A 14,029-nucleotide genomic window follows, 5' to 3' on the forward strand; every position below is an offset into this window, starting at 1 on the left:
GTAGTATAAGAAATAATTTCATGAAATAGTATGTAAAAGATTTCTTGAAAATGTTGTAAAAATAGTTATCTTTAGAAATGGTTCAGATCATTGCTAGGTGGGTTTGGATTTTTTGTTTAGTCTTTTTTTTTTCCCCCTCCAAATATTTGTTTCTTTTATAGCTGATTCCATGGCCAAAAAGTCACAGAGCAGTTGAGATTTTCACCCTTAGTGGTAAGATCTACCTTCCTGTCTCCAGCTCCTCTCTGTTTGTCACACAAATCCAGCATGATCTGTCATATTGTAAAGAGCAAGATTTGCTATCTTCGTGTGACTAAAATGTAGTAATCTGCTTTTTAAACTGCAGTTGAAATGTTTCTTACTTCCTTTAACTCCTCTTTTTGCTTGTGTTTGAAACTTGGAAATACTGTCATGCACCATGGAGCATTATTATGCGTGCTTTGTGAGAAACACTAAAACCTCACAGTGACAATTCACTGTTGCTGATACAAATCAGGTTTTGGTGTCTGTTGATAGTCAGTTTGCTTTCATACTCAATTTTTAATGATTCTCTAAAAATACATATTCATGTGCTTTGTTCTACCCAGTGAATATTTCTTGCATGTGGTATCTTGTTTAGCTTTTTGAATGTTGCACTACTTTTTTTGTCAAAATGGAATGCTGTTTGTTTGGGGTGTTTTTTCTGAATATGCAGATTGTGATCTTAAAAATGTTTAACAATTAATTATTTCATCCAGGTACAAATAAGAATACTGCATAATATGCAGAATTCCATGAAGAGAGAAAAATTTTCCTGAGCTCTTTTTTTGTTTGCTTTTATTGGTCGTCGACCACTGAAAGATATAATTTTTTCTATTTATTTTTTTGTCCAGTCCTGAACCTTGGTACAGCTAAGTACCAGACTATGTTTTGTGTGTAATAGGTGTCTTCATCTTTTTTAGCTTTCTTACTGCCTGTGGTGACACCTGGTATATACCCCAGCAAAGAACTGAGCATGTTCAGCAGGTCCAGTTTGAGGATTTTTCATTTATGCTTGTATGAAAGGTTTCCTCTCTTTTAAAACCAGCCTCCTCTGTATATCTCACAGTGTGTGGAGAGACCTCAAAGTTAAGTAGATACAATAAGCATTTGCAGTTTGAAGTCAGCTTTACATAGAAAGAATCGGGACAGGAAACATTCAGCAAATTTTGGCTGAAAATATGGGAAACTTGGCATGCCCTTCAAGTTGATGAAATATGGTAAAACATATACTTTCATATGCGTGTGCTTATAAATATATAATTGTACACATGCCTGCACACACACACGAATGTGATCAGTTTATTCAGTTTCCCATATTGAAAAAGAGGGGAAATAGTCCATTTGGGGGGGCTTCACGTATGTTATTAATACGATTTTTTTTCAATAGCATTAAAAGGCATTTCATATTAGTTTTCATCCTAAACATGTCTTTGATAATTATGGTAGTTTTTAAACCCATGCTTTTGCTGAAAATAACACCAGTACAAACCATCTACCATAAATGAAATGCTAGAATTTTCTATTAGTTCTGGAAATAAAAACTAAAGTAGATGTTCTTTTGGGAGAGTGAGATATATATATATATATATATATATATATATATATATATATATATATATATATATATATATATATAATTTTTTTTTTTTAAATAATGTCAGCCGAGGATTTTTAGGATGTCTTTAAGTTTACAGTAGGGAGTTCATTATTTTTGCATTCACATTATTGGAAGTAAGACTCATTCATATCTGAATAATTATCACAGGGTTATACATTGAAAGCACAGTGTTTCCTTTTAGGTGAGGAAAAACACAGAAGGCAGCAGTGGTTGTGAGTAGTTCTGGAGCTGGTTGTCCAGCTAAAGCATGCCACAGGCTGACTAAAATCTTTGAAAGCTTGCAGCCTGGGTGGGACACACCACCTACCTCCTAAAACCCTCGAGCATCGTCAGTATCTATCTGAGTGTGTAAAACAGTGTATGTGACACTATTTCCAATCCTTTTAGCTGTGAGGTTGCTTCCTTGTCTCTGGCAAGAACATAGGTTTAATTTCCCTTCTTTTTCTGAAGACTTCCAGAGTCTTTAGTGCCTGCCTGTAAAAGAAAAATTTTGCATAGATGTCCATACCATTTGGGGGAAAGGCCATTCATTTGATAATTACGATCCATATGCAGTCCAAGTTTGTATTCGGCAAGAGCAAAACTGGTAAGATTCCCTGATCGAGCAGTATGTCAGACTGGCATCTGATCTGCATGCCAGCACATCTTTTGGGATGTTTTCATACCTGACAGCAAAGAGCTGTTACTCAACAGCTCTCAAGGAAGTTTTCAGAAAGATCTAGAGGAGGTCAGCTTAGTTGAAACCAGGGTAATGGATAAAAGCAGAAGTAAGAAGAATTGTTCTTAAAGTTGCCCAAATAACATAAAGAAGATCAGGTACTCTGGAAAGCTCTGTGTAAAAATGTCATAATGATGGCCAACAGACCCTGAGGAAAAGCTTAGAAAAGAGGTCAAAATGTGTAAATAATAGTATGCTCTCACTGGGAATAACTATATTTCTGGTCTCTCCCACCTTAAATTGGTTATGGTAAACCCAGGAAGGGTTTGCAGAAGAACAGTGAAGATGTTTGAGGGCATGCAAGAGCTTACATGCGTGAAACAGGTGAGCAAAATGGGGCTTTTAAAGCTGAATGAGCTGACCAATAGGAGGACATTGTAGATAGAATCTTTCCTCTTGATTACAAAACCAAGGGCTTCCATGTTCCTTTCAGAAGTAATAGCACAAGGGGGGAGGCATTCACTGTGAGGTAGAAGGGGCTGTTCTTTCTGTTGAATAAGCAACAGAGCCAATGGGAGGGAAAATTTCAGACAACACTGCATGTGAGAAGTGAGAGAGGCATGGCAAGGCTGGAATGTAGCAGCTCAAACAAAGAAGTTGCTCAGAGAAACACAGATTAGTCATGTGAGTTGAGGCCTCAAAAGTGGCAAGAAGGAACTTAGAAGGACAGAGGAGAGTGACTCAAGTCCAGTGCAGTTAATGCAGTGCTTAGCTGCAACTAAGCAAGGAAATAAGAATCTCCTTGAAAAGTAACATGGGTAGGAAAAGACTTTCCTTCCTCAGTTCTGTCATTTCTAGTCACTTTGAGTTTTTCATATTGGAAAAATTTAAAACTAATTTTTAGCAATCTTAAAAAATGGAAACCTCTTTTCTAAAAAGCTTCATCTTTCAATTTTGCAGTCCTATCAAAAAAAACCAAACAATAATGGTCTGCAGAAACAATAAATCACTGTGAAAAGCTAAAGAGAGTTAACTGTCATCTGCCTGTTCCAGTATAAGACTTCCTGGAAACCAGTTGAAGTGGCTAGATCAGAGCAAACAATATTGGGTGGGGGTAGGCTGGATTTTTGTTCCCAAACATTATGCAGTTAAGCTGCAGATGTCCTTGCCACAGGATGTTATAGGTGTTATCATAGGATGGAAATCCACTCAGAGCTAAAAAATAGGCATCACTGCTGGCTCAAATCTCCACAAGTTGGAGTCTGGAGGACTATATGTAGAAGGCAGCAATGTGGTTTTTTCCTTGGCTGTTCCTTTTGGACACAGGAGAAGATGCCAAAGCCCTTTGGCCTGATTCAGTACAGTACTTGGTTCACCTGCTGCTGTTCCACCAAAGTGTTCTTGGAGAGGTCATTCCATCTCATGCAGCTATGAAATAATCTGGAACCTGATCTGCTGGAAACCTCCAGATGGGCCAATACAAATTCTAATTCCCTTGGGCGCAGAAGAATTTAGAATTATCAAAAAAATGAGACGGAATTTTCTAGATAGTCTTCTTTGTGATACCAAGCAAAATACCTCAGTGTAATTGCAGTTCCACTAATTATGCACTCATGCTGTTCTCAAGTATGATTTTCAGAAGTGGTGAGCAGTGATACCAGTAGAAACTAGTCTTTGAGTACTGAAGTGTTTTATAAATGCTCTAATTCCAAGCTAACAGGTCCTTGACATTTTAGATAGGTACTCATTTAGTAGACAGTTTTGAACCTAATCTTTTCAGGTCTTGCTTATGAATAAGTAAATAAGGTGATATTATCCTCCTTACCTCAGTGAGGGCTGGGAAGAGTTGTAAGGAATTGTAAACAGTTTTTCTGCTGTAGCAATAAGCTCTGTGTAGAGTGTGACAAAGAAAGGAACAGTCCAAAGCTGCACCTGAAGAGTTTGGAATGCATCAAGTTCCAAGGCTGAAATACAGGGACAGACATGACACTGAAAGCTTTTCAGCTTCTGAGTGTGATCCTCAAATGCTTTAAAATGGAATATTTTGTAAAAAGGCGTTTTACATAGTAAATGTATGTGGTTGTGTAAGAGTATTGCATTGCAGTGCATGGAAACTAAAGCAGCCCAAGTTGCATAAGGGGTTCAATTTTGTTTGCTTTCATTTTTGATGCTACATTTTAATTTTGAATGATGCTCCTACATGTTTGCAGATTTCAGTTATTTCTTTTGCTTCTTTTCCTAATTAGAAGACATCACACCTTTGATCTGAAGATGAAACTGTTACACAGAGTCATTTCATTAATTAAGATTTTTGAATTTAGCAGCTCTGTTGTTTCAGGGTAAGCTTGAAGAAATTAAACTCTTAATTATTTCACCTCTAACTATCAGAAGTAAGAAAAGAAAAAAGAAAAGGAAAGAAAAGAAAAAGATGACTACATTGGAATATGCCAGTATTGGTGACCACGGAAAGTCTCAGTTGTAGGCGGGACACTTATTAATGCCTAGTTATATATTGTATTGCATAATTTAGTCAGAGGACTTTACTCCCATTTTTTTAGATCTTACTAGTCCTTTCGAAGAAATTTATACAAAGAAAAGAAGAAAGGGTAGAATCCTTTGTCATTCTGAAATTTAAGCAGCTTTCCAAGAAATTATGTATTACTCACAATGCACCACAAAAATACATGGCATACCTGTTCTCCTGCTCTGCTTATTATTTTTTTTAAATTTATTTTTAACATGTAACATCCCCAGGACAATTCTCACTGTCTCATGCAGGACAGGCAGGTATAAATCTTGCTCGGTTCCTTCCTAGAAAAAGAGATTTCTTATGTGATGATCTCTGGATGTAATGTGGATTTGAAAATATTTTAAGAACAACAGGTCAGCCTGTTCAGTGACTGAAGGAAACCATGTGAAGGAGCAGTGCTGAGCACTGTGCTGAACGACACACAGACGGGATCCTTGGAGTCTTGGACTGTGTGACAAAGCTTCACCAGCACAGATAAGGTTGCAGGGGTGTTGAAAATTAATAGAGACGTAGCTGGTGTAACTGGAGTGGCAGAATCCTTGTCATGCATGCAGCAGTAGGAAGAAAAGCCATAGGAGGAAATCCATATTCAATTCACCTTCACAGAGGCAATCAAAGTATTTTGGCAGAAAGCCTCCTCCTGCCAGCATATTTTAGTTTTTGAGGACTCTGCCAGCACAGTGTTCTGGTATTCCTATTTAAGATTGTTTATGGCAGATGAGCTTGGAATCAGAACTTAAAAGCTATTCAGTTAATCATTATTGAAAACTTGTCTTCCTAGTCCTTATTTAAAAGAATTGCTAAGTTTGTGTGGATTTTTTTTCATCTGTAAATTTCATCATTGGAAAATAATTTGGCTTCTGGCAGCTTGTGGCTGACGCTTTGTAAGGAGGAAAAAAGGATTTGTTGTAGTTAAGAGTAAACTCTTTGCTCTCACATTTTCAAGCCTGTCACTTTATTAAAGTTATTTAGCTTCTCATCGTTTTTGTTGCTGCTTACACCTGAGAAAAATGGGAGATGTTGAGGAAGATTTTCAGTGGAAACAGAAAAATAAAATGTACTAAGTGGGTGGTGATTCTCCCTCACATGACCAGAAGGAAAACAAACTGTTTGGCTTTTGACTGTGCTTGCTACTAAACACCCTGTCATAGTGTGTGAGGTGAGTCACGACTTGTTTATTTATAGCCACGGCCAATCAAAGCCGACCGCTCTGAACTTCATTCAAGACCAGCAGCACTTAGGATGTCTTGTAAACATTTGCTCTCTGAGCAAGGAGCATTCTTCCTGGCAGTGAGCAGCACAGGTGCCTGGCTGGTGGCTCCTAAAACACAAAACAGACTAGAAGATCGTGTCCTGGATTATCTAGATTGGTAGAGAGAGAGAGAATTCCCTTTCACATCTGAAATGCCAGACAGTGAGGATCTGGGACAAGATGACAGGTACTGTGCTTTGCTTATGCTGGCCCTCCTGTGCAGTGCAGGAAGGACTGAGGCTTCGTGTAATTAATCTGTGTGTGCTCCTGTGTGCTCAGCCTGAGATCAGTTTTCTCTGCATTGTAACCAATCTTCTGCTTCTTGAGGGCTTTGCCTCTAATGCTAACCTTCTCAGGAGGGAAGTGTGAGTCTTAATCTCTGATAGAGGGTAAATAGAACAGCTCTGAGGTACTTGTTAAACTGAAGCAGAAGGAAAGAAAATACTGTGTGGTTTCTACCTGGTCACTTTTCCTTTCAAAGCCTCAAAATGTCAGGCATGGAAATAGTTGAGTTGGAGCCATGTTACTGAGAAAAGCCTAACTCATTTCTGGGAGATAGGGCACTGTGTCCCTTTGCGGTATGCCTGTCTTTCTGAAGTTCAGCTTTTATTTTAATTAGCTGATATAACCAACAGTCAGGACAAAAAAAAAAAGTAATTAGATCTAAAACTTGGTAACAATTTAAAAAATACTATTTTCTCAAGTATGATCCAGCACATCCTATGAAATAAATGCACTAATTAAATTTAGCCAAATAGTTTTTAAAATAGGTATTTGAAAAGGAGATATTATTGATGTTTGACTATGACAGAGTTTATAATCTAGATTTTTTAAAGTCCACATGGTTTTTCCATAGTCTTGATGCTAATCAAAATGTTGGCTCCAAAATGGTGTTAATTAAATACTTGATGTTGTAAAAGGAGCATTTGTCATGTATATAGAAGTAGATTCTTTTTTTTCTTTTTAGAAGTTAGTGAACAAAATGCCAGAATATAGAGACAAATTCAAGAAATTAAGCAATTACAAGGATCAGGAGTGAGCATTTCATTATGGCTTTGGATTTGATTTCTTCTAGTTAAATCTGAACATTTATGTGGATGTTTTTCCAGTATGTTTGAGGTGAAATACAGGAGATAATTCTGGTTGTCTGTTGTAGAGCAGCACATTCAAGCACTGCCCCCTAACTGGATGGGCGTGGGTGAATGGATCCCCAGGGGCATAATTGGGTCTTTGCAGGGGTGGGGTCACCTACACATTTCCGTTTGCAAGGATATCTAGGTTGTGCCCTATATATATGGCATAGATTGCAATTAATTGTAGTTGCAGGGAGCATTTTTTCTTCTCTTAAGGAAATGCTGACTCATTGCTGATAACCACCAAAGTGTTAATAGCTATTCTTTAAGAAATGTTTAGTGAGGTTTCCACTTGGTTCAGTTCTTTATTTTTCAATAAAGAAAACTGAAATGTGTGACTCCTTCAAAAAAGTTTTCAGCTTTGTAATAATACCTAATTTATTTTGTTCACAATTCTTTCTCTACAAAGGCTTGCAGCAGACTTTGGCAGCTAAACAGAAGAAACGACGCCTAAGGCTCTAAGACCTCTTTTTCTATCAAATTTGGGGGCTTTTGTTTTGGTTTTGGAAGAAAAAGGATGAGCTTTTCTAAAGCAGTAACCTGGAAAAGCATAACAGAGCCTGCTCTGCCCATTTATCATTTTTGAAGCTACCATTAAATTAACTGACCCTGATGCTCATCCCTCATCCCTTTATGTCTTTGCTATTGAGCAAAAAGGTTTGAGAAAGTAGTTTAATCAAAAGGTTCCAGTTTTTTTCCTGAAATTAATTTGCCTTTTTGTCTTGGTCATAACAAATAGGATGTAACTGGAGAACATTACTAAAGGAGTGCTAATGAGGTTTGGTGGAGGTCAGAATATTTTGGTCCAAGTTAAACAAGAGGGAGTAGAAGGAGGAACTATGGGAGCTGTACAGGAGCAATTAATCTTAGAATTGCAAAAGAAGAAATTGAAATGTAAATGCACAGATAATGGTGTAATTTTAAGGGCACACTGATCAAAGCTAAGCCTTGTATGTATTTAAAAAAGGAGAGCAGTAGTATTTTTGTAGAAGGTGTAGAATAAGCTTTGATCCGTGATTGGTTTCAGTGCAGTGCCCTCCTTGTAGGCCCTTCTCAGATGCATATACTTCTTGCATCCTCTCTCCTCTTGAGTTCGTGTCCTACTTCAGAAAAGATGTAATATAGTGTCACAAGTGTATTTCATGAACGTTGTTGCCTCACAATTAAATATGTGGCATTGGTCAATAGTGTGTTAGTCATACTGTGAATTTAAATAAAGAATAAGTGAAGGAAGGGATGCACAAATACATCTTAGTAAGGCTAGCCAACAAGCTAAGAGAAGAGCACGTACCCACTCGTATCTTCTGTTTTGTTTTGGCACGTGATCATGGATGGTAACAGATGAAGAACAGTGAGGAAACGTGTGGCCACAGGTAGAGGACTGAAAACAATTTAGCATAAGGAGATACTTTCCCTCAGTAATTCTTTATCATCAGGTCCACTACAGGTTTGGTGTAACACAGTATAATCTATTTTTTTTTTTAATTGACAATTTGTGAGGGATCTCATACTAGTCAATGTATAAAAGTTACTGTGAATATCAGTCCTGAAGTGGTGGAAGCACATGGCTGTAGGAATTCTAAGTAATGCATCAGAGTAGTAAGTGAAAACCTACCTGTACAAAATACATTAAAATTCATGGAAAAGAGTCAAAATGAAGTTTTGCAAAGAAAGCTACACCCATCTTGTTAGGTAACACAGAAAGTAATTTTTAAAAAATACTCTTTTTGAAAATCCAGTTGAAAATCCAGTTTTCCTTTTTTTTTTTTTTTGTGCAGCTGCTCTGCACTTCAGGGAATACTCAGCTCATCTTTCCTAGCTGTTTGACTTTGAAAGGCCTTGAACTAGGAATATCCCAGCTGAAGAATGTGGAGGCTGTGAAGGAGGAAAATTAATTGATTTTGTGAAAAAGGACTAAAAGAGTTGTCATTGCAAGAGAAAAATAAATCCAAAAGACTTTCTTCCAAAAGGTGGGCAGATCTGTTTAAAGTTCTGCAAATGGAACTTTATGGTCTTGTTGCTTAGGAAGGAGTTTCCTTACTTTTCTGAACAAAAATGTCTCTTTTGTGTAACCAGTGTCTGTTAACATGGGAACCTGACCTGAAAGATCCCAGGCCTTGTACCGTCTTGGTAAAAGAACAACAGCACATTGTAAATAGCATTATAGTCTTTGCTGAATAGAAAGCAAGTCAATGATAGTATTTACATGGCATTGAAACACTCTGGTTTCATGTAAATAGATGTTTTTAAAAATCTACACTTAATGACTAAGTCATGAGTTTGGACTAATGGCACTTGACTGTCAGATTGTGCTTTGAATGACCTGGAACTGCAGTAGTAGCTGGTGTTCTCCTCAGGGGAGCTGGGAGAAGGAGTGCAGGTCAGAGGAGGGGTTTCCTGTGGCAGCTGGCCTACCAGTCTGCTCACCAGAGTCTGTCAAGAGGAGTTCAACAATGAAATGCCCCAATTTAAGTGGAGTGTATTTTGTTTGTTTTAGCAGGATATTCAGCAAAAAGTGACATCTAATACTATCTGCTGTGTTGAGGCACTTGTACACTGGAATCACCTTCAAAAAAAGCAGGAATTAACCAGTTTGTGTTTGGTCAGCTAAAGAAATACAGTGCAGCTCCTTATTAAGACTTCATAAGATGACTGATGGATTGTACATGAATAGAAGAGGTGAACACATGCTCTCCAGAATAAAATCCTGTTAGTAATGGGTCATTTTCTTTTTTTTAAGTAATCTGTTGGACAAGATGAATTCCCCTATCTCTTTGCAGAACCCTTCAGTGTATCTTTAAAAGAATAGGTTTGCTTTCATTTTCAGAAAACTTTGTTCTTGACTAGTAATATAAGCAAAAACACTACCTTCATTTATAGGATTGATACTGTTTAGCAGGACGCCAGTGATAAAATGTTCCCATCAGTTGAAGAGAAGAAATACAACTATGGCTTTAGTTCAACACACTGTGCAAGGAGTATATAGAGTCAGGGATGAAAGGTTGCTTATACGATGTTTTGTTGAAAGTCCTGACCAGTCTGCTGTGCAGTCCATTGAAAAAGGCACATCCAGCCTCAACAAATGCTGATGACTTAAACGTATTTCTTGTACAGTAATATTAAAAAAAAAAAAATCATCTTGGTCAGGAAATAAAAGGGGGGATGCATGTTACTGAAAGCTGTGAAGTAAGATCTTTTTTCAGCTTTTTATTCCACACCTTCCCTTGGGAAAAAAACCAAAACAAAACAGGAACAGCAAATAGGACTGAACGACTGTTAATAAAAAGCACAAAATTGAAGTGTCAGATGAGGATAGATGAGGCCAGGAAGAAAACACTTTAAAAGTTTGAGAAGCAATGTTGCATAGCATTAATTCATTTCACTCTTACAAACAATGTATTTGAACTATTGGAGGTATGGTAATTAAAGGAGATTTTTGGATTGGGAAGTGTTAGCTACTCTTTAAGGCTGATAGCTACATTCTCCAGCTTTATTTTAAAAACAAGATCTGTCTGTATATCTTAGAGATTCCAAGGGTGCCAAAGTCTCGGCATTGAAGGGATGGTCAAATGTGATCAGTTAAAGGATGTTAGCCACAGTACTACATGTTAGTGAGCCTAAATCTGTGCAGCTCATGTGGATTAGCAATGGGAAATAAGGTGCATATGGATATCTACAAGCTGGAGATATTTCTGTTCAAAAAACTTTATAATATTTGTAGCAAAAAGGTTGTAGATGAAGATTCTCCCTGAAGTCTAAGAATGGAATGTATTTGTGGATGCTTCCTGGTTTTGCTTTTTCTTTCAGTGACACAGCATTTTTTTGCGGAAGTCTTTGAAGCGAGGAGGATTTTACATGGTGTCCCAGTGATTCATTTAAATAGCAGGTCTTGTTGACTTGCTCATGGCCACATGACACACATATAATTATTTTAGTATACTTAACCATTGCATATAATCCAAAAGTGGCACAGGATAGAGCACAGTGCTACATAGTCACCTTTAAAATTAGCCACATAGGTCATTAAGATGCTGTGCTGTGAGTTTAGTGGTGCTGCCCATTCTGTCTTTCCACATAGTGCACATAACATTCACAAATGTGTTACATTGTGTTTTCGTAAGGCTGATCAATAGTGCATTGTGTTCCACCACAGTTCAATAGTAGATTTTAGAGGTTTTGCCATTAATGCACTTAACTGTAAAATGTCCTTTTAACACTATTTTATATTTTGGAAAGAGAAAGGGGTGTTTATTTTCCTTTTCAGTATATGCCCTCCTGAAATTTATATGTAAAAAAAATTTTTTTTACACAAACCTTTTTAGTCTAGATACTATTTTAAATCCTTTATCTCTGTACCTTAACAATTTAGAAGAAATATTTCAAAACCTACATTTTTGTATAGGTCTTCAGGTATAAAATATTTGCTTCAGAGAGAAACTGTATCATTGTAATCACTCCCTTCTGCACTGTGGTGACTTCTTTCTTACAGCAGAAACCTGTGAAAGCTCTGAAAAGGTAGACCTGCTCGATTGGGGTGTGGTGACAGTTTACACACTGCATTTCATTTGGTTAAGTTTCATGATGAACTCCTGGTTGCTTGTTTGTCCTTTGATATCCAGATCCCTTACAGTTGCACCATTCTATAAGTTCTAGATATTAAAACAAAATAGCCATATTACCAAAAGTTATTATTACCACAAAATATTACCTATATTTTGATTTACACATCTTCGGGAATGTAACTTTCAGTTCTTCCAGCTTGGCTATTACATTCTAAGTTACCCTGAAAATTACAGAGGGCACAGGCTTCAAATGTGTGTGGTTACAGCTGAGAAGAGGGTTTAGAAGTTCTATAATTACTAACTCTATGTTTATGTGGGTGCAGTCCTTCCGATCCTTCCGATCCACCACATCATGGTGTTCTCTGTCAGTGCTGCAGTTCTGAGTAGCCTGTCTGCATGAAGATACAGAGAAAACTGTGTACACATAATTAAAAAAAATCCAGCACATCACGCAGAGATCTTTAAACCAGTAACATGAGATCTGCTGACCTTTCTGAGAGAAATGTGATGGGGCTTTGCTTGAACAGATGTCTAGCTACAAAAATGAGAGCATGACAGCATCAGTCATTTTTAGCGAATGTAATGCCACTGACTCTTCTGGCCAGAGTTTGTGACTGTGATCAGTGGAAGCGTCTGGGTGGTAGAGTGTTTTGGGTAGGTTTTTTTTTGCAATTACTAGGCAACAGTTTATATATTTGCTCAGTTATAGAAATGATGCAATAGGCAGTCAGAAGGATGTGAGTAATTTATTTTTTCTGAACACCCTCAACCTTATTGAGAGTAGTTTTAGAATGGAAGTGTAGCACTGTATATCAAACTAAGGATAAGTGATGGGAGCATAAAATGTTATTCTTTCTAAATTATCCACAAAAGCCTTTGAAAGTATTCAGAGAGAGTTGGCCGCTTATCCCCAAAGGAGCACCTGTACAGCAGTCCCTAAAGCTGTTTTGGCAGGAAGTGTAGGTTCACATTTAAGTCATGTATTAAGGTATTGTGAGTAACCCCACTAATATTATGCTAAAATACTTTTTGTGTTCTTGGTTGATTTATGTCATAGTCAGGCACTCCACTCTCATCACCTACATCACGTATCTTCTTTTTCCCTTTTTATCTTTAAATGTGATCATTGGAAAATTAATTTCTCTGGAGTATGGATCATTGTGTGCCTGTTTCCTTTTGATCTAATGCAGGCGTAATAGTTATCTCTGTTTTTACAGGACCATGACATAACCTCTCTGTGTTTGTGTACATACATTATATGTTGTACATACAACTATATGATGTACCTCCTTTCTTTCTCACTCCCCCTTCACCAAGATCTGTTGCTTCTCCCTTGTTCCAATTCTCTGGACTGTGGGTAACACTACCATTAAAGTGGGCTCAGGGTAAAAAGACAGGAAGAATAGACATCACCACGGCTGGTAGTTGTTGGGAGGTGTGAACAAGAAGACGCAGCATGTGCATCTGGTTGTCACGCTGAAGGTCAGCAAGCTGACTTTGTTACACCTCTAATTGCCTAAGATCAGAATAAGGCTTCAAAATAGTCCCTGGTGTTCCTGGTAAAATAGAAAATTGTAGCTATTGTAGAACTGACAAAGGTGTCTTACGATTTCCTGTGGCCTAGAAGCAACTGCCAAGTATTCTTTTGTGGATCTCAGTAGTGGGTTTGCAAGGTTTTGAAGGAAATTTCACCTGTACCATTCACTCTTCTTGCTTCTTGTCCATACACCACATGTGGACCACAGGGCCAAAGCATATAGCAATATATTTTATTTTGCACTGCAGCTCATGCTTTCAACAGCTTGGCTAAAGAAAGCATCACTAGCAAATCAAAGCAACTCCAGAGAACTTTCCCTGCAAATGTGCACTTCTTCATAATATGCATTTTATTTTGAATTGTTAGTGGCTATCCCATTGTGCCTTGTTACATCTCCTCTTAATCCATATTGTCTCTATATTAGTGGTTAGCATATGTGAAAATAGTTTGCATTTTTATTGTACTTTATGCTTTCATCTTTACTCCCCTCTCTGTTTTTGCTATTAGCTTAAAATTGTTAAAGTGAGTATCTACAATTGTCCTAGGTATTTCAGAGCTCTAATTTAGGCATCAGGCCTGTTCATTTTTGCTTTGTGTTTCTACAAAGTTCTACTTTGATTGTCAACAATTTTAAATAAAGGGTAGGAATAAAAGTCTGTAAAAGGATTTTGTTATTCAGAACACTGTCATGATAGTAGTTTTCAGTACTGGAATAATT

The 14,029-nt window shown here is 37.4% G+C and overlaps 1 protein-coding gene across 2 annotated transcripts in view; it reads left to right on the forward strand.

Moving 5' to 3' along the window:
- RETREG1 (reticulophagy regulator 1) overlaps window positions 1-14,029 on the forward strand; it is a 64,412-nt gene that overhangs the window by 34,917 nt on the left and 15,466 nt on the right. Inside the window, exon 1 of one of the 2 annotated variants that reach the window (XM_069008312.1) lies at window positions 6,054-6,266. The exons of the other annotated variant lie outside the window; for it this stretch is intronic. Coding sequence (XP_068864413.1) covers window positions 6,232-6,266 — 35 coding nt within the window. The 5' untranslated portion in view covers window positions 6,054-6,231. Of the gene's footprint in view, window positions 1-6,053; window positions 6,267-14,029 lie in introns of those variants that run through there. 2 annotated transcript variants of the gene reach the window in all.

Source organism: Aphelocoma coerulescens, chromosome 2 (assembly GCF_041296385.1).
Source record: "Aphelocoma coerulescens isolate FSJ_1873_10779 chromosome 2, UR_Acoe_1.0, whole genome shotgun sequence".
Classification (NCBI taxonomy): domain Eukaryota; kingdom Metazoa; phylum Chordata; class Aves; order Passeriformes; family Corvidae; genus Aphelocoma; species Aphelocoma coerulescens.